Genomic DNA, 25,013 nt, shown 5'->3' with positions numbered 1-25,013 from the left:
TGACAAAGAGTATAAGAGCAGGAAAGATAAAAGAAATGAGATAGGCATCGACATGAATCTTGTCATTCATGTGGAAATGACTTATGAAATAATACTGGGCGGCCTGCTGGTGGCGCTGTCCAGGGAGAGTATAAATACTCAGGCATGGGCCCAGCTTGCTCAGGACATTCTTTTACAGGAACTAGTGAAGGACACAACTAGACCTCCATGTTGTGAAACAGTTGATTAAAGCTTTGTTTAACGCTTAGACCAAGTACCGAGTACAGGAAACGTTGTGCTATCCGGCACCGACGGGACTGAGCTGTTGCCGTCCCATCAAAACTGCTGGACAAACCAGCGCTAATGTTGAAACATACGGAGATTTTGAGCTCCGTATCTGGCAACAAACCCTGTTGCTTAGCAACAGCTTCTAAACAGTCGGCCGTACCTTGCAAGCGTCTCTGTAGCTTAGCAACAGCTTCAGCGAGACCTTGCAGAGCTTGACTGTTGAGAAAAAAAGCAACGAAGAGAAAAAAGCAACGAAAAGAAAAAAACCTAACGAAACGGCTCCTGATTTTTGCCAGTGGCTCGAGCTTGCCGGACATTTAGCCTCCGGATAACACAAAGTTTCCTGTAGTTTTCTTACGTCAGGCATGATTGCCACAAACTTGGTAGCCTTGCTTACACTGGAGAGTATATTCATTAAAGGAACGGCATTAGTTACTTCAAGGTATAATTTCGATATTAATTGGATAGAATCATGCTAAAACAAATAAATTCATGAATATCAATTAGACCCAACTAAATAATGGATTAAATCAAATGTTTTTCTCATTCATTCGAAAGTCATCGTTATAAAAACATAAGAATTAGAAGCAGGAGTAGGCCATACGGCCCCTCGAGCCTGCTCCGCCATTCAATAAGATCATGGCTGATCTGTGACCTCGACTCCACTTTCCCGGCCGATCTCCATATCCCTCGATTCCCCTAAAGTACAAAAATCTATTTATCTCACCCTTGAATATACTCAAAGACTCAGCATCTACAGCCCTCTGGGGTAGAGAATGCCAAAGGTTCACAACCCTCAGTGAAGAAATTCCTCCTCATCTCAGTGTTAAATGGCCGACCCCTTATCCTGAGACTATGCCCCCTAGTTCTAGACTCTCCAGCCGGGGGAAACATCCTCTCAGCATCTACCCTGTCAATCCCCCTCAGAATCTTATATGTTTCAATGAGATCACCTCCAGAGCGTACAGGCCCATTCTACTCAATCTCTCCTCATAGGACAACCCTCTCATCCCAGGAATCAATCTAGTACATATGCACTAATTTCAAACATTCTTTTTTAAATTCTAATCGCTCTACACACCCTTCCTGATACTGTACTAAACGTCGATGTAATTAAAAGTCCAGTCTTGAGCAGGCATCCATTGATCACACCTTTCAAAGGCATCACGTCTCAGGGCAGTAAAACTCAGTGAGTAGCTGAATTAAGGTCTTATCTGTTAAGTCACCAATTACGTACTGAATTGGCTAAACAGGAATGAAGCAAAAACTGTTCCATTCAACCAGCAAGTGCCAATGAGTAATGAATAAGCAGCAGAAACTCTGCAAATTGCTCAACTTTATTTTGAAAGCTACCAATCCCAAATTGGCAATAGCAGGAACCAACTAAATGCTCAAATAATCCTGCGGCATGAATTTGAACCACCATCTTTAATATTTCTAGCCCCTGGGAAAAAACAAATCAGAATAATACATTATTATTACTCAGAATTGCCAGTTACATTGTAAAATCCTGTAAAAGTATCTTCTGAGAGGGCTACTCATCCGTTGGGAGCCTGGGGTTTAAATTTGGACTACTGGCTGAAACTTTAATTATCGAGGGGGTTCGTTCTTCACTTTCCCTGCTCAGCTCCTCCCAATTGGCTGCAGTGCACTTTGGCTCCACCGCCTCGAATTGGAAGAACCCGACCGATTCGCCGCGCCCAATTTGACATGCCCCAAGCCATTCCCATTCCCAACAAGTCCCATTCACGACAACCAGCTCAGAAAGCTTCTCACCAGTCAGTTAGTCATTCTTCACCTGTGGCATTCACATCAGCAGCTGCTGATTTCAGCTCCCCGGCTCTACTTCCCAATTGCAGACACAGGAGCAGAGCCAAACTCGGCAGCTGACGAGAAACCACAGGTGGAGAAGGACTTGGAAGGGAATTACTCAGGGCTGGTTAAGAGGCTTGGAAATAACTCAGGGCAGGCCAGGATGTAAAGTTCTCCCAAGTGCTTCTTGGACTGCTCACTCCAAATGACTTTGAGCCCACCGAGAGAAAGGGCGTGGTGGGAACATGCACACAGATACGAAGGAACTTGGGGGTCATAGTCATAGACTTATACAGCACAGAAAGAGGCCCTTCGGCCCATCGAGTCCGCGCCGGCCATCAAGCCCTGTCTATTCTAATCCCATTTTCCAGCATTTGGTCCGTAGCCTTGTATGCTATGGCATTTCAAGTGCTCATCTAAATGCTTCTTGAATGTTGTGAGGGTTCCTGCCTCTACCACCCTTTCAGGCAGCGAGTTCCAGATTCCAACCACCCTCTGGGTGAAAAAGCTTTTCCTCAAATCCCCTCTAAACCTCCTGCCCCTTACTTTGAAACTATGCCCCCTGGTTATTGACCCCTCTACTAAGGGGAAAAGTTCCTTTCTATCTGCCCTATCTATGCCCCTCATAATTTTGTACACCTCAATCAGGTCCCCCCTCAGCCTTCACTGCTGCAAGGAAAACAACCCCAGCCTGTCCAGTCTCTCTTCATAGCTGAAACACTCCAGCCCAGGTAACATCCTGGTGAATCTCCTCTGCACCCTCTCCAATGCAATCATATCCTTCCTATAGTGTGGCGACCAGAACTGCACACATAGATACATAGAAGATAGGAGCAGGAGCAGGCCATTCGGCCCTTCGAGCCTGCTCCGCCATTCAATGAGATCATGGCTGATCATCCAAATTCAGTACCCAGTCCCTGCCTTCTCCCCATATCCCTTGATCCCTTTAGCCTTACGAAATATATCCAACTCTTTCTTGAATATACTTAATGAACTGGCCTCCACTGCCCTCTGTGGCAGAGAATTCCACAGGTTCACCACTCTCTGGGTGAAGAAATTCCTCCTTTCAGTCCTAAATCACTTACCCCTTATCCTTAGACTATGACCCCTGGTTCTGGACTCCCCGGCCATCAGAAACATCCTTCCTGCATCTAGTCTGTCCAGGCCTGACAGAATTTTATAGGTTTCGATGAGATCCCCTCTCAATCTTCTAAACCCCAGTGAGTATAAGCCCAATCGACACAATCTCTCCTCATACGTCATTCCTGCCATCCCAGGTATCAGCCTAGTGAATCTTCGCTGCACTCCGTCCATGGCAAGCACGTCCTTCCTCAGGTAAGGCGACCAAAACTGCACACAATACTCAAGGTGTGGTCTCACCAAGGCCCTGTACAACTGCAGCAAGACATCCTTGTTCCTGTACTTGAACCCTCTTGCTACGAAGGCCAACATACCATTTGCCTTCTTAACTGCCTGCTGCACCTGCATGCTTACCTTCAGCGACTGGTGTACAAGAACACCCAGGTCTCTTTGCACTCCCAATCTATTACCATTCAAATAATAATCTGCCTTCCTGTTTTTGCCACCAAAGTGGATAACCTCACATTTATCCACATTATAGTGCATTTGCCATGTTTCTGCCCAATCACCCAACCTGTCCAAATCGTGCTGGAGTTTCACGACATCCTCCTCACAACATACCCTCCCCCCCAGCTTTGTGTTGTCTGCAAATTTGGAGATATTACATCCAATTCCCTCGTCCAGATCATTAATATATATTGTGAACAGCTGGGGTCCGAGGACCGATCCTTGCGGTACCCCACTGGTCACTGCCTGCCACTCGGAAAACGACCCGTTTATTCCAACTCTTTGCTTTCTGTCCGCCAACCAGTTCTCTATCCAAGTCAATACCTTGCCCCCAATCCCATGTGCCTTAATTTTGCACGCTAATCTCTTATGCGGGACCTTATCGAAAGCCTTCTGAAAGTCCAAATACACCACATCCACTGGTTCTCCCTTATCTATTTTACCAGTTACATCCTCAAAAAATTCCAGTAGATTAGTCAAGCATGATTTACCTTTTGTAAATCCATGTTGACTTTGTCCGATCCAGTCACTGCTTTCCAAGTGCTCTGCTATTACATCTTTTATAATGGACTCTAGCATTTTCCCCACTACCGATGTCAAGCTTACCGGTCTATAATTCCCCGCCTTTTCTCTACCACCTTTTTTGAATAGTGGGGTAACATTAGCTACCCGCCAATCCATGGGTACCGTTCCAGAGTCTATCGAGTTCTGGAAGATGACCAGCAATGCATCTACTATTTCTAGGGCCACTTCCTTAAGTACCCTGGGATGTAGATTATCAGGCCCTGGGGATTTATCGGCCTTCAGTCCCATCAATTTTCCTAACACCATTTCCCTACAAATACTGATTTCTTTCAGTTCCTCCCTTTCATCAGACCCTATGTTCCCCGGCATCTCTGGGAGGTTATTTGTGTCCTCCTTTGTGAAGACAGAAGCAAAATATGTATTTAGTTGGTCTGCCATTTCTTTGTTCCCCATTATAAGTTCCTCCGATTCTGACTGCAAGGGACCTACGCTTGACTTCACCAATCTTTTTCTCTTCACATATCTATAAAAGCTTTTACAGTCAGTTTTTATGTTCTCTGCAAGCTTACTCTCATGTTCTATTTTCCCTTTCTTAATTAATCCCTTTGTCCTCCTTTGTTGAATCCTAAACTGCTCCCAATCCTCAGGATTATTGCTTTTTCTGGCCAATTTATATGCCCTCTCCTTGGACCTTATGCTATCCCTAATTTCCCTTGTTAGCCACGGTTGGGTCACCTTTTTTGTTTTATTTTTATGCCAAACTGGGATGAACAAATTCTGTAGTTCATCCATTCGGTCTTTGAATGTTTGCCATTGCCTATCCACCGTCAACCCTTTGAGTGCCATTCCCCAATCAATTCTACCCAACTCGCTCCTCAGACCATCATAGTTTCCTTTATTTAAATTGAGGACCCTAGTCTCCGAGTCAACTACTTCATTCTCCATCTTAATGAAGAATTCGATCATATTATGATCGCTCCGACCCAAGGGGCTTCTTACAAGATTGCTAATTAATCCTTTCTCGTTACATAATACCCAGTCTAAGATGGCCTGATCGCTGGTTGGTTCCTCGACATATTGGTCCAGGAAACCATCCCGTAAACACTCCAGGAATTCCTCCTCCACAGTATTGTTACTCATTTGGTTGGCCCAATCTATATGTAGATTAAAGTCACCCATGATGACTCCTGTGCCCTTATTGCACGCTTCTTTAATTTCTCTTTTAATGCCATCCCCAACCTCCGCCTTACTGTTTGGAGGTCTATAAACCACTCCCACTAACGTTTTTTTCCCCTTAGTATTTCTCAATTCTACCCATACAGATTCCACCTCATCAGAGCTAATATCCTTCATTACAATTGTTTTAATCCCTTCTTTAACCAGTAATGCTACCCCACCTCCCTTTCCTTTTTGCCTATCTTTCCTGAATATCGAATACCCCTGAATGTTGAGTTCCCAGTCTTGGCCATCCTTGAGCCACGTTTCAGTAATCCCAACCAAATCATATTCGTTTACCTCTATTTGCGCAGCCAATTCAGCCACCTTATTACAAATGCTCCTCGCATTAAGACACAAAGCCTACAGGCTTGTTTTTTTAACGCTCTTAGACCTATTAGAATTATTATTTACTGTGGCCATGTTTGATTTAAACCGTTGATTTCTCTGACTGCCACTTTTGTTTTTCTCCTTCCTATCTTTTGCTTTTATCCTGGTTTCCCTTTCGTCTGTCTCCCTGCTCAGGTTCCCAACCCCCACACTGTATTCCAGCTGTGGCATACATGGGGGGGGGGGGGGGGGGGGAAGGTAAAAAGTGGAAGAGGGAGGGAGAATAAAGAAAACCAAAAGGAGAAGAGAATAAAGATAGGGGGGGGGGGGGGAAAGAGACAGATAGATGTGGAGGGGGACCATGATAGAGAGTGAGGTGAGAGGGAACAGACACAACCAGAAGGTGAAGAGAAAGAGTAACAGAAAGAAGGGCGGAGAGAGGGGCCCTCTGGAAACTCCGATACTATTTCAACAGATTTGCTAACACTAACCATGTGCATAACTGAGAAGTGATCCTGTGATAAAGACCCTCTATAAAAACATATTTCTGCAAGCCTATTCTCAGCCCATCTATCTAAGGAAATATGTATCAATTGGGGCCACGAGTTTGAATGCAATCTAGTCAAAGTTAGAAAGGCTTGAACTATCTCCTTAGGCTATAATCACGTGACCTGGTGGACTGATTGAAGAAGATCATTCTTAGAAAAGTAAAACGTCTTGCTCCAAAAAGCTACAGACAACCATTGAAAGTTTTGGGGGGATCTACTTGCTGAAATAAAGAAATAGCCAGAGAAAGGCTGGTCAGTCATCAAGACCTCAAAAGTGGCAAGGCCATGAGTGATGCCAAGATCGAGATGGTGGCCATTGGTGTGGGTGGGGAAGTTGATGTGAAGAATATATTACACAGAAATGGAATAGGGTTCAGTGTTGACAAGAGGACAGAGAAGTTAGAAGAGAAAGAATGACGCAAGAAAACTACTAGGCACTTGGTCTAAGCGTTAAACAAAGTTTTAATCAACTGTTTTACAACATGGAGATCTCGTTGTGTCCTTCACTTGTTCCTGTTAACAATGTCCTGCGCAAGCTGGGCCCATGCCCGAGTATTTATACTCTCCCTGGACAGCGCCACCCGTAGGCTGCTCAGTATTATTTCATAAGTCTTTCTTTCATGAATGACTGATTCCTGTCAAAGAGCAAGGGGAGTGAAGGTGGAGAGAAATGTCCAGCAGTATGAGCAGTCACTCTGTGCAAAGTCTAAGAGGGGCAATGTCAACAAGGAAACAGGAGAGTGATAAAACGACAAGAACTCAAAATGAAAGATGGGAGGGATAGGAGAGGTTGAGGTGCTCAAAAGGGGAATAGGTGCCCGAGAAGTAGGGGAGAACTCAGTCACAAGAGCCACACTGACAGCACAGCAATACTTGGCAGGATTGTGCAGCGAGAAGGGAGGCTTCAACTCTCTCCCCCAATAGGCTGTGGATGTTGAGTCAACTTACATTTTCAAGACTGAGATCGATAGATTTTTACAACAACAAAATACTGCGGTTGCTGGAAATCTGAAATAAACACAGCAGATCAGGCAGCATCTGTGCAGAGAGAAACAGTTAACATTTCAGGTCAACAACGGCATCGACCTGAAGCGTTAACTGTTTCTCTCTCGATAGATTTTTGTTAGGTAAGGATATCATGGGATGCACAGCAAAGGCAGGAAAATGGAGATCAGCCATGATTTAATTGAATGGTGGAACAGTTGAGAGGCTGAAAGGTCTCTTTCTTGTGTTCCTGTGTTCAAATGAAGGGTAAGGAGTCACTACCCAGAAGCCACGTTTCTGTCAGCACCAGGGTGCCAAAAGATTTATTCACAATGAAGCTACGGATAGTGAGGGTCTTGTCGCGAGGGAGCAAGCATTCTGCAGGGCAATATGGAGGGGAGCAACAGTTGACGTCCCTCTAGGAGGGCTGGGGAGAGGGCAGTGGATGCTGAAAAGGAAATGGGAGGCAGAGAGGAGATTACATTCTAAGGAGTGAGCTGGGCAGGTTGGTCGCCTGGACTTTGAGATAAGGCAGTTGGATTGCAACTTTGGGACAACCAGCGACAGATACCTCAATGGGCACACCAGAGGATAGCAACATTAAAAAAAACTTGCATTTATATAGCGCCTTTCACAACCTCAGAGCGTCCCAACGCGCTTTACAGCCAAAGAAGTACTTTTTTTGAAGTGCGGTCACTGTGGCAATGTAGGAAACGCAGCAGCCAACTGCTCACAGCAAGCTCCACAAACAGCAGTGTGATAATCACCAGATAATCTGTTTTTGTTATGTTGATTGAGGGATAAATTTTGGCCCCAGGACACCAGGGATAACTCCCCTACTCTTCTTCGAAATAGTGCCATGGGATCTTTTATGTCCACCTGAGAAAGCAGATGCCCTCAGTTTAACATCCCATCCGAAATACGGCACCTCCGACAGTGCAGCACTCCCTCAGCACTGCACTGGAGTATCAGCCTAGATTTTTCTGCTCAAGTCTCTGGAGTGGGGCTTGAACCCACAACCTTCTGACTCAGAGGCGAGAGTGCCACCCGCTGAGCCACGGCTGAGTAAATGGAGGTTGTGGACTCAGCCAGAAGTATCCCAAACCTAGGACAGCAGCAGGAGAAGCAAGAAGTAAAATCAGGTGGGTTAGGGAGCAAGAGCAGCACGTTGCCAAATAGGAGAAAGAAAAAGTAGGGTCAAAGGCAGAGGCGAGAGCAGATGCGTGAGAGACACACAGGTTGAAACAGGACTGAGGGTTGGCCAAGCAGAAGAGGCTTAGGACTGGGGTGACAGTCAAGAAGCGGTGACTAAATAAAAGAAAATTTAAACCCACAAAGTAGCTTCCGTGAATACCAAGCAAACTAGTCTCATTTGGAGGATAAACTACTTCCCAAAGCAGGAATTGTAGTGAAAACAGAAAATGCTGGAGAAACTCAGCAGGTCAGGCAGCATCTGTGAAGAGAGAAACAGAGTTAATGTTTCAGGTCAATGACCTTTCGTCAGAACTGGAAAAAAAAGCAGGAAATGGAACAGATTTTTAAGCAAGTGCAGGGGCTGGGAAAAGGGGGGGAGGGGATGAAAGAACAAAAGGGAAGGTCTGTGATAGGATAGAAGGCAGGAGAGGTTAAGAGACATTGAGAGATATTCAAGGCAAAAGGAGATGGTAATGGGACAGGTTAAGAAACAAAGGATGGCTCTAGATGAAGTGTAAATTGCGCTGGCAGAATGAAAGACAGCTGCCATGTGGGAGAGAAGAACAGAACAAGAGTGTGGATAAAAAATATATATATGATAGGGGCCGGGGTTATGATCTGAAATTGTTGAACTCTATGTTGAGTCCGGAAGGCTGTAAAGTGCCTAATCAAAAGATGAGGTGCTGTTCCTCGAGCTTACGCTGAGCTTCCGTGGAACAATGCAAGAGGCCGAGGACGGTAAGATCTGAGTGGGAGTGGAGCGGTGAATTAAAGTGACAGGCGACGAGAAGCTCGGGGTCCCCCTTACAGACTGAACGGAGGTGTTCTGCAAAGCGGTCACCCAATCTGCGTTTGGTCTCCCCAGTGTAGAGAAGACCACATTGTGAGCAGCGAATACAGTGTACTAAATTGCAAGAAGTACAAGTAAATCGCTGCTTCACCTGGAAGGAGTGTTTGGGCCCCTGGACAGTGGGAAGTGGGGAGGTATAAGGGCATGTGTTGCATCTCCTGCGCTTGCACGGGAAGGTGCTTGGGCGAAGGGGAAGTAGTGTTGGGGGTGATAGAGGAGTGGACTAGGGTGTCGCGGAGGAAGCAGTCCCTACGGAATGCTGAAAGGGGAGGTGAGGGGAAGATGCGTTTGGTGGGGGGAAATCACGCTGGAGGTGGCAGAAATGGCGGAGGATGATCCGTTGAATGTGGAGGCTGGTGGGGTGAAAGGTGAGGACAAGGGGAACTCTATCGTGGTTCCGGGAGGGAGGGGCAGGGGTGAGGGCAGAAGGGTGGGAGATAGAACGGACACGGTCAAGGGCCGTGTCAACCACTGTAGAGGGGAATCCTCGGTTGAGGAAAAAGGAAGACATGTTGGAAGCACTGGTATGGAAGGTGGCATCGTCAAGAGCAGATGCGGCGGAGATGGAGAAACTGTGAGAATGGAATAGAGTCCTTACAGGAGGCGGGGTTGGAGGAAGTGTAGTCCAGGTAGCTGTGGGAGTCCGTGGGCTTGTAGTGAATGTTTGTCAATAACCTATCCCCAGAGATGGAGACGGAAAAGTCGAGGAAGGGAAGGGAAGAGTCGGAGATGGACCATGTGAAGGTGAGGGAAGGGTGGAAATTGGAAGCAAAGTGAATGAAATTTTCTAGTTCAGGGCGAGAACAGGAAACGGCACCGATACAGTCATCAACGTACCAGAAAAAGAGGCGAGGGAGGGGACCAGAGTAAGACTGGAACAAAAAGAGTGTTCCACATATCCCACGAAAAGGCAGGCATAGCTAGGACCCATGCGGGTACCCATAGCAACACCTATGATTTGGAGGAAGTGAGTGGAGTCAAAGGAGAAGTTGTTCAATGTGAGATCAAGTTCAGCCAGGTGGAGGAGGGTGGTGGAGGATGGGGACTGGTTGGGCCTCTGTTCAAGGAAGAAGCGGAGCGTCCTCAAGCCATCCTGGTGGGGGATGGAGGTGTAGAGGGATTGGACGTCCATAGTGAAAAGGAGGCGGTTGGGGCCAGGAAACTGGAAACTGTTAAAGTGGCGGAGGGCGTCGGAAGAGTCGCGGATGGAGATGGGAAGAGACTGGACAAGGGGAGAAAAAAGAGTCGAGATAGGAAGAGATAAGTTCCGTGGGGCAAGAACAGGCTGAAACGATGGTTCTACCAGGGCAGACCTGTTTGTGGATCTTGGGAAGGAGGTAGAAGCGGGCTGTGCGGGGTTGGGGGACTATGAGGTTGGCGGCCGTGGGGGGAAGATCTCCAGAGGAGATAAGGTCAGTGACAGTCTTGGAAATGGTGGCTTGATGTTCGGTAGTGGGGTCATGGTCCAGGCGGAGGTAGGAGGTGGTGTCAGAGAGTTGACGTTCAGCTTCTGCTAGGTAGAGGTCGGTTCGCCAAACAACAGTACCACCCTTGTCAGCAGGTTTAATGACAATGTCAGGGTTGGATCTGAGAGAATGGAGTGCTGCAAGTTCAGAGGGAGGTAGGTTGGAGTGAGTGAGGGGAGCAGAGAAATGGAGACGGCTGATGTCACGGTGGCAGTTTGCAATGAAAAGATCTAGAGAGGGTAAGTGGCCAGAGGGAGGGGTCCAGGTAGAACGGGAATTCTGAAAGCGGGAGAAAGGGTCAGCTGTGCGGGGGGAAGACTCCTGGCCAAAGAAGTGGGCACGGAGACGAAGGCGGTGGAAAAAGAGCTCAGCATCGTGCCGAGCTCAAAATTCATTGAGGTGGGGGCCTAAGAGGATGAAGCTCAGGCCTTTGCTAAGGACTGATCGTTCGGGCTCAGAGAGGAGAAGGTCAGAGGGGATAGTGAAAACGCGGCAGGGGTGAGATTGAGAGAAGGGATGGGGTCAGAGGAAAGTGAAGGGGAAGGTGGTTCTGGAGCGGCATTGGTGTCCAAGAGCTGTTGAAGCTTGCGATCCTTGCATATAGGAATTGTAGCCCTATTTTGTGTGTGTAAATTGCCTTCCCAGTAAACTGCTTTACTTCAGCTGCTAGTTCCATAATCGTTCAAGCCAGCATTTATAGTGATTATAATGTTACTGATATTTAGACAAATTTCATAAACTCTACTGAAAACCATTAAAAATATTAAGTTCGCCCACTGGTAGTGGTGATAATAAATCACCATTCAATTGATCAATTGTTTTAAAAACAGAACTTCCTACAAAACCTGGAACTCGCTACCACAAGCAGTAGTTGAGGCGAATAGCACAGATGCATTTAAGGGGAAGCTGGATAAACACATGAGGGAGAAAGAAATGGAAGGATATGCTGATAAGGGGAGATGAAATAGGGTGGGAGGAGGCTCGTGTGGAGCATAAACACCGGCATGGAGCGGTTGGGTCGAATGGTCTCTTTCTGTGGTGTACGCTCCATGTAAAGGTTTTTTTTTCCCCCCATGTAAACAAGAAATCAAGGTTCATGTATAAAAAAAATTCACAAGAATTTAAAATAAGACGCAAATAAAAAATGCAATTAAAATGAGAAATTTGAAGTCAAAAAATCAGAGAAATAAAAATCACCTGAAGAATGTACTTCATATAAAACAATTTTAAATGTTTTTAACTTTTCTCTTTTCCTGATGTTAGAGAATTCTTCTGTAAAATATTTATGTAGTATAACACGTTAAAGACTAAGAGCATGCACTAAGATCAATGATGCAGCATGAAGGGCCACAAGTGCAATGCACATTTGATTTTCATGCAGTCGCATGCCCTACCTAGTCAATTAGGGCTTGACTAACGTTTATACAGCAATAATACAAGTTCTCGCAGTTTGCACTCTTATGCCTCTAATGAAACTCATTCTCTATTTTGGAGGACAGAGGGGTCTGCAGTGTTGAAAGCGGTGCAGAGATTGAGGAGGATAAGAAGGGACAGCGACCCAGGGTCACAATCATACAGGATTCTGTTAATGACTCTGATCAGTGCAGTCTTGCTGCTGTGGGCAGGGCATAAGCGTAACTGGAGAGCTTCATACAGGAGTAGTGGGCAACATATTGTAAATTATGAAATAACAGCAGAAAATGCTGTAAGCACTCAGCAGGCCAGGCAGCATCCGTGGCGAAAGAAACAGAGTTAACGTTTCAGATCTGGGACCCTTCATCAGAATGGAAAAGTTTAGAGATGTAACAACATAGAAACATAGAAGATAGGAACAGGAGTAGGCCATTCGGCCCCTCGAGCCTGCTCCGCCATTTAATGAGATCACGGTTGATCATCCAAATTCAGTACCCTGTCCCCGCTTTCTCCCCATATCCCTTTAGCCTTAATATATCTAACTCCTTCTTGAATATATTTAATGAATTGGCCTCTACTGCCTTCTGTGGTAGAGAATTCCACAGGTTCACCACTCTCTGGGTGAATATATTCCTCCTTATTTCTGTCCTAAATGGCCTACCCCTTATCCTTAGACTGTGACCCCTGGTTCTGGACTCCCCGACCATCGGGAACATCCGTCCTACATCTAGTCTGTCCAGTCCTGTCAGAATTTTAAAGTTTCAATGAGATCCGCTCTCATTCTTCTAAACTCCATCGAGTACAAGCCCAATCGACCCAATCTCTCCTCATACGTCATTCCTGCCATCCCAGGTATCAGCCTGGTGAATCTTCGCTGAACTCCTTCCATGGCAAGAACATCCTTCCTCAGGTAAGGCAACCAAAACTGCACACAATACTCAAGATGTGGTCTCACCAAGGCCCTGTACAACTGCAGCAAGACATCCTTGCTCCTGTACTCGAATCCTCTCGCTATGAAGGCCAACACCATTTGCTTTCTTAACCGCCTGCTGCACCTGCATGCTTACCTTCAGCGACTGGTGCACAAGGACACCCAGGTCTCGTTGCACTTCCCCTTCTCCCAATCTATTGCTGTTCAGATAATAATCTGCCTTCCTGTTTTTGCCACCAAAGTGGATAACCTCGCATTTATCCACATTATACTGCATCTGCCATGTATCTGCCCAATCACCCAACCTTTCCAAATCATACTGGAGTTTCTCGGAATCCTCCTCACAGCACACACGCCCACCCAGCTTTGTGTCATCTGCAAACTTGGAGATATTACATCTAGTTCCCTCGTCTAGATCATTAATATATATTGTGAATAGCTGGGGTCCTAGCACCGATCCCTGTGGTACCCCACTAGTCACTGCCTGCCACTCGGAAAAAGACCCATTTATTCCAACTCTTTGCTTCCTGTCTGCCAACCAGTTCTCTATCCAAGTCAGTACCTTACCCCCTATCCCATGTGCTTTAACTTTACACGCCAATCTCTTATGCGGGACCTTATCGAAAGCCTTCTGAATGTCCAAATACACCACATCCACTGGTTCTCCCTTATCTATTCTACCAGTTACATCCTCAAAAAATTCCAGTAGATTAGTCAAGCATGATTTACCTTTTGTAAATCCATGTTGACTTTGTCCGGTCCTGTCACTGTTTTCCAAGTGCTCTGCTATTACATCTTTTATAATGGACTCTAGCATTTTCCCCACTACAGGCTTACCAGTCTATAATTCCCCGTTTTCTCTCTACCACCTTTTTTGAATAGTGGGGTTATATTAGCTACCCTCCAATCCATGGGAACTGTTCCAGAGTCTACAGAATTTTGGAAGATGACCAGCAATGCATCTACTATTTCTAGGGCCACTTCCTAAAGTACCCTAGGATGTAGATTATCAGGCCCTGGGGATTTATCGGCCTTCAATCCCGTCAATTTCCCTAACACCATTTCCCTACAAATACTGATTACATTCAGTTCCTCCCTCTCATTAGACCCTATGTTCCCCGACATCTCTGGGAGGTTATTTGTGTCCTCCTTTGTGAAGACAGAACCAAAGTATGTATTTAATTGGTCTGCCATTTCTTTGTTCCCCATTATAAATTCCCCATATTCTGACTGCAAGGGACCTACGCTTGACTTCACATCTATAGAAGCTTTTACATTCAGTTTTTATGTTCCTTGCAAGCTTACTCTCATACTCTATTTTCCCCCCTCTTAATTAATCCCTTCGTCCTCCTTTGCTGAATCCTAAACTGCTCCCAATCCTCAGGTTTGTTGCTTTTTCTGGCCAATTTATATGTCCTCTCCTTGGATCTTATGCTATCCCTAATTTCCCTTGTTAGCCACGGTTGAGTCACCTTTTTTGTTTTATTTTTATGCCAAACAGGGATGAACAAATTCTGTAGTTCATCCATGCGATCTTTAAATGTTTGCCATTGCCTATCCACCGTCAACCCTTTAAGAAACGTTCCCCAATCCATCCTAGCCAACTCGCGTCTCATACCATCGTAGTTTCCTTTATTTAAATTCAGGACCTTAGTCTCCGAGTCAAATACTTCACTCTCCATCTTAATGAAGAATTCTATCATATTATGATCGCTCCGCCCCAAGGGGCCTCGCACAACAAGATTGCTAATTGATCCTTTCTCATTACGTAACAGATTTTAAGCAGGTGCAAAGGCAGGGAAAGGGGGAGGGGAGGGGAGGGGAGAAAGAAACTGAAGGAACATTCTGTGCTAGGATAGGAGGCAGGAGAGATTAACTGTTGCAAACGGGGATGGCAGAATCATAAACAGCCTGAAAAATGGGGGCAGGGGTTATAGTCTGAAATTGTTGAACTCAATGTTGAGTCCAGAAGGCTGTAAAGTGCCTAATCAAAAGATGAGGTGCTGTTCCTCAAGCTTACGTTGAGCTGTAAATTATGGTTACAACAGCAATGTTTCAATTTGTATCAAATGCAGCTAGAGTAATACAAAGATCAGGAATGATGTATAAACTGGATTATGAATAATTAGTTGATCGTTCTGAAGCCGGCATACCAGCAATAGACCATTAGCTCCACAAAAGGTAGAATTGTACAGGCCCAATTTGCTAACTTATTCATGGTAGAATTATTTCTTAAATTCCAGTGTTTAAAACACCTTCCTTGCATAAATATAAATACTGTGCTCCTGCCTTTAAAACACGAATTTGAGAGAGGAAAAATGTACAACTTCACAATGCTCCCTCAGAACACTTAAAGCCGAGAGGCATTCATCCAAAAATCAATCAGAAAAACTCCGAAAGGTCAGTAACACCTCCATACTTTTCTTTTAAAATCTAACTGTAAATAACTGAAAATTGAAGGAAAATCTTTCCTTCAATTTGCTGCGGTTAACTAACCTGGACTGCAATCTGGTTTGCCCCCCAACAGTGCATAGCAAACTGGGAGGTCACAAAAGGTCAACCAACTATAAACTGGTCTATTAAATAGACTTTACACTGTCATGGAGGGGGTTTCCAAGTGTATTCAAGGGCCCATAAATCTGAAAACTAAGGTTTCCAAGCATCACTAACCAGCCATTCTCGATAAGGCCATACTAATGTGTACACTCAGAAATTTACTGAGCAAGTCGAGTGTCCATTAACTTCATACATCACTGATGTTCATTCAAGCAGCAGCTGAAATCAAGTGTGTACCTGCTCCAGCACATCAAGCTTCAGTTCCAGTTTGCTGAGGACCACATCACCTCCCCATAATGACAGCTGAAGATCAGACGGCTTCAGATTCTTGATGTAACGATTTACATAGCTCATCAAGATCGGAGTCACATAGGACTCTAACATTCTGGAAACGTTCTACTGCTGTGAACAACAAAAAAAGCAAAGTGAGATCCACCATTGTCTAACGCTGCATAAATAATTTATAATTAAGCTCAACAAATATACTCTTATTGCTGATTTCAGCTGCTTTGCCGTGGCACAGCTCATGGATAAGGTGGCGTCCACCTGCTAACCTGGCCTGTTGCTTTTGTGCCACTGCTCAGGTATTTTCTGTGAGAAAATGGTCTATGTAGTTGTCGTCAATTGTGGGTTAAATGCGGTTAGTGAAACCAGTCTGCAAATTTCCAGGCTGTCCAGCATGAAACAACTGGGTTTTTTTTATAATGATTTGATGGATGCTCTTAAAATTTTAAAGGGATGGATAGATTTGTTGCTTTTTAAACAAAATATTGAAGTAACTTTTTTACTAAATGGAGCATTTTCTTAAATCGTAGAATCATCGAATAGTACAGCACAGAAGGAGGCCATTCGGCCCATCGAGTCTGCGCCGGCTCTTTCAAAGAGTAATCCAGTTAGTCCCACTCCCCCGCTCTTTCCCCATATCCCTGCAATTTTTTCTCCTTCAAGTATTTATCCAATTCCCTTTTGAAGGCTACTATTGAATCTGTTTCCACCGCCCTATCAGGCAGCGCATTCCAAATCCTAACCACTCGTTGCGTAAAAAAGCCTCCGGATCTTTTGCCAATCACCTGAAATCTGTGTCCCCTTCAGCCATTGGAAACAGTTTCTCTTTATTTACTCTATCTAAACCCTTCATGATTTTAAACACCTCGATCAAATCTCCTCTCAGCCTTCTCTGCTCCAAATCATTTTAATAATATGACTTCCATTTCAGGGAACTGTATGTGCAGACCATGTGTTTTCACCTCTGGAACCTAATTTTAAAATCCATCCCAGACAATGATCATCTCCCTGGATACAAAACAGGTTTGATTTAATACAACTGCCAAATATTGATTCCACATCATTACACTGTTGTAACACATTCATAATTTTCAGAATGCACAAGTCACACTTTGCATTTAAAAACTAGCATAAAATTAATTTTCTTCCACTGGCAAATAGCAAACAGTGAACATAAGAACATAAGAACTAGGAACAGGAGTCGGCCATTCGGCCCCTCGAGCCTGCTCCGCCATTCAATAAGATCATGGCTGATCCTCGACCTCAACTCCACTTTCCCGCACTATCCCCATATCCCTTGATTCCCCTAGAGTCCAAAAATCTATCGATCTCAGCCTTGAATATACTCAACGACTGAGCATCCACAGCCCTCTGGGGTAGAGAATTCCAAAGATTCACAACCCTCTGAGTGAAGAAATTTTCCCTCAGCTCAGTCCTAAATGACCGACCCCTTATCCTGAGACTATGACTCCTAGTTCTAGACTCTCCGCCCAGGAGAAACAGCCTCTCAGCATCCTATTTCCTGAAGAATCCCTGGGTGCATTGTGGCAAGACCGAATGCCAAATCTTACTGTTACAACCCAATATTTAACATTTATTCTATTCAGCTCCTTGATGGAATCTATTATAAAGGATGCAATAACTGGGCACTTAGAAATTAATAGTAAGATTGGGCAGAGTCAACGTGGATTTATGAAAGGGAAATCCTGTTTGACAAACCTATTGGAGTTCTTTGAGGATGTAACTAGTGGAGTAGACAAAGGGGAACTGGTAGATGTGGTGTATCTGGATTTTCAGAAGGCCTTCGATAAGGTCCCACACAAGAGGTTGGTGAACAAAATTAGGGCACATGGAATTGGGGTAATATACTAGCATGGATTGAGAATTGGTTAACAGACAGAAAACAAAGAGTAGGGATAAACGGGTCTTTTTCAGGATGGCAGGCTGTGACTAGTGGGGTACCGCAAGGATCAGTGCTTGGGCCCCAGCTATTCACAATCTATATCAATGATTTGGATGAGGGGACTAAATGTAACTTTTCCAAATTTGCTGATGATACAAAGCTAGGTGGCAGTGGCGAAGAGGATGTGAAGAGGCTTCAAGGGCATCTCGACAGGCTCAGTGAGTGGGCGAGAACATGGCAGATGGAATATAATGTGGATAAATGTGAAGTTATCCACTTTGGTAAAAAAAAAAGAAAGGCAGATTATTTCATAAATGGTGAAAGATTGGGGAATGCAGTTGCTCAAAGGGACCTGGATGTCCTTGTACATGAGTCACTGAAAGTGAATGTGCAGGTGCAGCAAGCCATTAGGAAGGCAAATGGTATGCTGGCCTTCATTACAAGAGGATTTGAGTACAGGAGTGTGGTAAACCACTTATTGTTGTTGTTGTTGTTACACACTGTTGTACCTATGCATGCCTCAACATGTCTCGGCTGGCTCCACCCACAGGCCCAGGTATAAAGGTGATTGACCTGCAGCCCCCTGCCTTCTTGGAACCCAGTCAACCACGAGAGGCATGCTCTGTTCTTTGCTAATAAAAGCCTTTAGTTACTCTCTTAACTCTCAGTCTTTTATGAGTAATTGATAGCGCATCAATTTTATTAGCAAAAACAAAATGTTGACATTTGCTGAACAGCAGGCTGCTGCACCAAACGCTGAGCAACAGGAGCTGCTGCGAGCCCTCAGACCAACATGCCTGGACCTAGACCCCCAAGAAGCGGGTTCGGCTACCAAATTCGCGCATTGGCTGCGTTGCTTCGAGGCCTACCTGCAAGCCTCAACTGTGACCCTGGACGAAAACAAGTTGGAAATCCTGGCCTCAAAGGTGAGCCACCAAGTTTATACAATAATCCAGGACGCGACGACCTACGCGGCGGCTATCGGTCTGCTAAAAGGGCAATACGCACGCCCGGTAAATACGGTCTATGCCCGGCACCTCTTAAGATCCCGCAGACAGCAGCCCGGGGAATCGGTGGAGGCCTTCCTACGGGCACTACGGATACTCAGCCGAGACTGCGATTGCAAAGAAGCATCAGCCGCAGCACACACGGAGGGACTGATCCGAGATGCTTTCGTTGCGGGTCTAAGGTCCGACTACTCCCGGCAGAGACTGTTGGAAAAGGGAGAAATGGACCTGAGAAAGGCAGTGTCCCTCGCGCTCTCGCTCGACGCGGCCCACAGGAATATGGACGCCTTCTCCCCTAACCGCTCCGCAACGTGGACGCCACAACCTTGGGTCATGGGACCGCCACCTTCAACTGCTGCTGCGACGTCCAAGGCACAGAAATGTTATTTTTGTGGCCAGGCAAAACACCCCAGAGCACGCTGCCCGGCGAGAAACGCTACCTGCTCCAGCTGCGGGAAAAAAGGACACTATGTCAGCGCCTGCAAAGGTAAAACCGCTAACGCCAGCAGCGCCGCGTGCGAACCGTGGGGGCAGCCATCTTGTCCGCCATCTTGGGCTCCCCCAGCCGCGTGGGGATCGGGACCATGGGCGCCGCCATTTTGTCCGCCATCTCGGACGTCTCCAATTTCAACCACGGGGGACCCGGACTCAACCACCGCCTCATCTGACGACCACATTGACTCGCTCGACTATACGCTGGCCTCCGTGACGCTGGACCAATCTCTCCCTCATCAACTGTCCAGGTCCATGATGGACATTAAGGTAAACGGCCGCGCCACTACCTGCCTTTTTGACAGCGGGAGCACGGAAAGTTTTATCCACCCCGACACGGTGCGCAGTTACTCTCTCCCGGTACTGCCGACGCGACATCGGATCTCTTTGGCTTCCAAAGCCCAGTCAGCGGACGGTGGCTACTGTGTAGTGACCCTTTCAGTAAGGGGCACAGAATACAAAAATTTTAAACTCCTGGTCCTGCCCCATCTTTGCGCTGCCGTTCTACTGGGGTTGGATTTTCAGTGCAACCTTAAGAGTGTCACATTAGCGTACGACGGACCCCTCCCCCCACTCACAGTCTGCAGCCAGCAGCTTTAAAACCGCCCGCCGCGCACCATTTGCAGCCTCTCCACCCTTAAAGTCCCCCCCCCCTCCTTGTTCGCTAACCTCACCCGCGACTGTAAGCCCATCGCTACCAAAAGCAGGCGTTACAGTGCCGGGGATAGGAGCTTCATTAAATCCGAGGTAGCAAGACTCCTGAAGGAAGGGATTATTGAAAGTAGCACCAGCCCATGGCGAGCACAAGTGGTGGTAGTGAAGACTGGCGAAAAACAGCGCCTTGTTATTGACGACAGCCAGACGATCAATCGCTACACCCAGCTAGATGCATACCCACTCCCCCGCATTTCTGACATGGTCAATCAGATAGCACAATACCGGGTGTTCTCGACGATTGATCTGAAGTCGGCATACCACCAGCTCCCCATCAGGGCCGAGGACCGCCAGTACACAGCTTTTGAAGCTGACGGTCGTCTCTACCACTTCCTCAGAGTTCCCTTCGGCGTCACCAATGGGGTTTCAGTCTTCCAACGGGAGATGGGCCGGATGGTCGACCAGAACGCGCTCCTGGCTACTTTCCCCTATCTAGACAACGTCACCATCTGCGGCCGCGACCAGCAGGACCATGATGTTAATCTAGAAAAATTCCTCCGTACGGCCCAGTGGCTGAACCTAACATACAAGGACAAATGTATGTTTCGTACCAAGCGCCTTGCCATTCTTGGCTGTGTAGTGGAGAACGGAGTCATCGGCCCCGACCCCGACAGGATGCGCCCCCTTATGGAGCTCCCCCTCCCCCACTGCCAAAAAGCACTGAAGAGATGCCTAGGGTTTTTCTCGTACTATGCTCAGTGGGTGCCCAACTATGCGGACAAAGCCAGACCCCTCATCAAGTCCACCTCCTTCCCCCTGACAGCAGAGGCCTGTGCAGCCTTCACTCTCATAAAAGGCGATATTGCGAAGGCCACAATGCACGCAGTGGATGAGTCCATCCCTTTCCAAGTGGAGAGCGACGCATCCGACTTTGCCCTAGCTGCAACCCTTAACCAGGCGGGGAGACCCGTGGCCTTTTTCTCAAGGACCCTCCAGGGCCCCGAGATTCGACACTCCTCTGTCGAAAAGGAGGCCCAGGCCATTGTGGAAGCTGTGCGACATTGGAGGCATTACCTGGCCGGAAAACGATTTACCCTGCTCACTGACCAGCGTTCAGTAGCTTTTATGTTTAATAATAAGCAGAGGGGCAAAATCTTGTACCGGCCCGGGAAACTCAATGAGCCCCCAGATACCCTATCATGTGGTACATGCGCCAACGCGCAGGTCGATAGACTGAAGACCCTCCACAATGACTTCTGCCACCCGGGGGTCACCAGGTTTTTTCACTCCATCGAGGAGGTCAGGACCATGACCAGGAACTGCCAAATCTGTGCCGAGTGCGAACTGCATTTTTATAGGCCAGACAGAGCAAGCCTGATCAAAGCCACGCGCCCCTTTGAACGGCTGAGCGTCGATTTTAAAGGGCCCCTCCCCTCCTCCGACCGCAATGTGTACTTCCTCAACATAATTGATGAGTACTCCCGTTTCCCATCCCTTGCTCAGACATGACCAGTACCACGGTCATTAAATGTCTGAATGACCTCTTCGCCTTGTTCGGTTTCCCTAGCTATATTCATAGCGACAGGGGCTCATCCTTTATGAGCGACGAACTCCGGCAGTACCTGCTCTCGAGAGGTATCGCTGCAAGCAGGACCACCAGCTACAACCCCCGGGGGAATGGCCAGGTGGAAAGGGAGAATGCGACGGTCTGGAAGGCAGTCCTTTTAAACTTGAAATCTAAGGGCCTTCCGACCTCTCGCTGGCAGGAAGTCCTCCCTGCGGCGCTCCATTCCATTCGGTCACTGCTCTGTACAGCCACCAATGCTACCCCTCACGAGAGAATGTTCTCCTTCCCCAGGAAGTCCACATCGGGGATCTAGTTACCGACATGGCTGACTTCTCCAGGACCCGTCCTACTGCGGAAGCACGTGAGGTCCCATAAGACGGACCCCCTGGTCGAGAGGGTGAGCCTCCTCCATGCCAACCCTCAGTATGCTTACGTGGTGTACCCGGACGGGCGGGAGGACACAGTCTCCATACGAGACCTCGCACCTTCGGGTGCTCCCGAAACACCTCCCTCGCCGCCCACCACTACCCACGCCTACCCCCAGTACGCTTACGTAGCGTACCCGGACGGGCGGGAGGACACAGCCCCCACACGAGATCTAGCACCTTTGGGTGCCCCTGAAACACTACCATTGCCATCCACCACTACCCGCAGCCCCAGGACCCGTCATTGACCACCCAACCACTCAATGAGACGCCAGACTCAACGTTGGATGCTGCACCATCACCGCCGCCACCACGACGATCAGGACGGCATACAAGGCCACCTGATAGACTTACTTACACGAACCTTTAGTACACTTCACCCCGCCGGACTCAATTTTAAACAAGGGGTGAATGTGGTAAACCACTGTTATTGTTGTTATTGTTACACACTGTTGTACCTATGCATGCCTCAACATGTCTCGGCTGGCTCCACCCACAGGCCCAGGTATAAAGGTGATTGACCTGCAGCCCCCTGCCTTCTTGGAACCCAGTCAACCACGAGAGGCATGCTCTGTTCTTTGCTAATAAAAGCCTTTAGTTACTCTCTTAACTCTCAGTCTTTTATGAGTAATTGATAGCGCATCAAGGAGTAAAGAAGTCTTACTCCAATTATATAGGGCCTTGGTGAGACCACACCTGGAGTACTGTGTACAATTTTGGTCTCCTTACCTAAGGAAGGATATACTTGCCATAGAGGGAGTGCAACGAAGGTTCACGAGATTGATTCCTGGGATGGCGGGACTGTCGTATGAGAAGAGATTGAGTAAACTAGGCCTGTATTCTCTTGAATTCAGAAGAATGAGAGGGGATCTCATTGAAGCATACAAAATTATTACAGGGCTTGATAGGGTGGATGCTGGGAGAATGTTTCCCTTGGCTGGGGAGTCTAGAACCAGGGGCCACAGCCACAGGATAAAGGGTAGGCCATTCAGGACTGAGATGAGAAGAAATGTCTTCACACAGAGGGTGGTGAATCTTTGGAATTTTCTACCCCAGAGGGCTGTGAAGGCTCAGTCATTGGGTATATTCAAAACAGAAGTCGATAGATTTCTGACTAGTAAAGGCATCGAGGGATATGGCGATAGGGCCGGTGAATGGAGTTGAGGCAGAAGATCAGCCATGATCTCATTGAATGACGGAGCAGGCTCGAAGGGCCGAATGGCCTACCTCTGCTCCTATTTCTTATGTTCTTGTGATGGCTCAGCGTTAAAGCTATTGCATAACTAGGCCAAAAGATGAAAAGAATAATTATAAGCCTGTGCTGTATTAGGCGTTCTCAGCCTTGGCAGTTGGGAAATTCAGTGACACCGCGTGATGTCTGGGAAATTGGGTTTCCGCTGCTGGTGGATTGGAGTGCAAAGCGACTGAAGCAGCTTGCCTAGGGAGAAAGGTAAATCAAATAGCCAAGAGGCCTGCCCTGAATCACTGTCCAATGACCCTTACTGGGTAGTGTGCTGGTGTGGACATCGGGTGAGGTAAGGATATAATGCCCAGTCTCCCAGTCAATTTGTCTGTCAGCAGTCACCATCTAGGCTTAAACATGAAGACTAGCAACTCCATAAAGATATGAGAGTATGGGAGCTATGGAAGTGATCACAACACAAGTCGCCACCTTTTAGGAAGGACGATAGAACAAATTTCCTCTGAGAAGGAAGGAAGGAGGCAACATAATTCAATTTAAAAGTACTCCATCTATCAAGAAAAAAAGTCAGCAAGCAATTGGCGTCCATTCCCAAGTGACTAAGGGAAGAGTCGGTAGAGGCAAGAGGCAGGCCACCTGTCCTTTCAGCAACAGGGGGTGACTTTACTGGCACATCTGGGGGGAAACAACAGTCTATTTTGATCACTCGTTTTCCCAATGCTAGGTTAACAATATTTTCTAATTAGCTACTTAAATATATACATGGACTTACATAGAATTTACAGTATAGAAACAGGCCATTCGGCCCAAGTGGTCTATACCGGTGTTTGTGCTCCACATAAGACTGTTTATGCTCCATATGAGCCAGCTTTCACTGTCTTACTGAACTGATGTACATGTTGTAAGTAGGGTTATTATAGCTCAGGAAATGTAGGTCTTCCGCTCCTCAGCCTGCTTCTGTCCACTTGATCATGAGGGGTTGCAGTTTACTGGGATGGGAGAGGGGTTCAAAGCCTCTTTCAGTTCTAGGTCAGATTGACCACCTTGCCTGCTATATAGAACCTTGGTTAGACCACACTTGGAGTACTGTGACTATCTGTGGTTGAAGCGAACAGTATAGATGCATTTAAGGGGAGGCTAGATAAGCATATGAGGGAGAAGGGAATAGAGGCTGATAGAGTTAGATGAGGAAAAATGGGAGGTGGCTCGACAGTCAGCCATGGCTCAGTTGGTGGCACTCTTGCTTCTGATTCAGGGAGGTTGTGGGTTTGGAAGTCCCACTTGGAGTATTATAAAGAGGATATAGAGGCACTGGAGAAGGTGCAAAAAAGATTTACAAGGATGATACCAGAAATGCGAGGTTATACCTATCAGGAAAGGATGAACAGGCTGGGTCCCTTTTCTCTTGAAAAGAGAAGGCTGAGGGGTGACCTAATAGAGGTCTTTAAAATTATGAAAGGTTTTGACAGAGTATTTCCACTTGCGGGGAAGAACATAACTAGAAGCCATCAATATAAGATAGTCACCAGGAAATCAAATAGGGAATTCAGAAGAAACTTCTTTACCCAGAGAGTGGTGAGAACGTGGTTGTGGGTTCCAGTCCCACTCCAGAGACTTCAGCACACAAATCTAGGTTGACATTGCAGTGCAGTGCTCAGGGAGCGCTGCACTGTCGGAGGTGCCGTCTTTCGAAGGACCGTTAAATCTGCCCTCAGGTGGATGTAAAAGATCCCACGGCACGATTTCGAGGAAGAGATGGGGAGTTATCCCCGGTGTCCTAGCCAATATTTATCCCTCAACC

The 25,013-nt window shown here is 46.8% G+C and overlaps 1 protein-coding gene across 4 annotated transcripts in view; it reads right to left on the bottom strand.

Annotated features, from left to right (window-relative positions):
• Window positions 1-25,013, bottom strand: part of vps13b (vacuolar protein sorting 13 homolog B) — a 1,087,794-nt gene that overhangs the window by 1,059,058 nt on the left and 3,723 nt on the right. For all 4 annotated transcript variants that reach the window (XM_085992288.1, XM_085992290.1, XM_085992289.1 and 1 more), the window contains exon 2: window positions 15,916-16,080. In XM_085992288.1, the coding sequence (XP_085848414.1) occupies window positions 15,916-16,062 (147 nt within the window). In that variant the 5' untranslated portion in view covers window positions 16,063-16,080. The remainder of the gene's footprint in view (window positions 1-15,915; window positions 16,081-25,013) is intronic.

This window comes from Somniosus microcephalus, chromosome 7, assembly GCF_052327205.1.
Source record: "Somniosus microcephalus isolate GS21.2 chromosome 7, FLI_Smic_1.0, whole genome shotgun sequence".
NCBI lineage: Eukaryota > Metazoa > Chordata > Chondrichthyes > Squaliformes > Somniosidae > Somniosus > Somniosus microcephalus.
The sequence above is the reverse complement of the archived record's forward strand: the minus strand, read 5'-3'. Positions and strand labels throughout refer to the sequence as shown.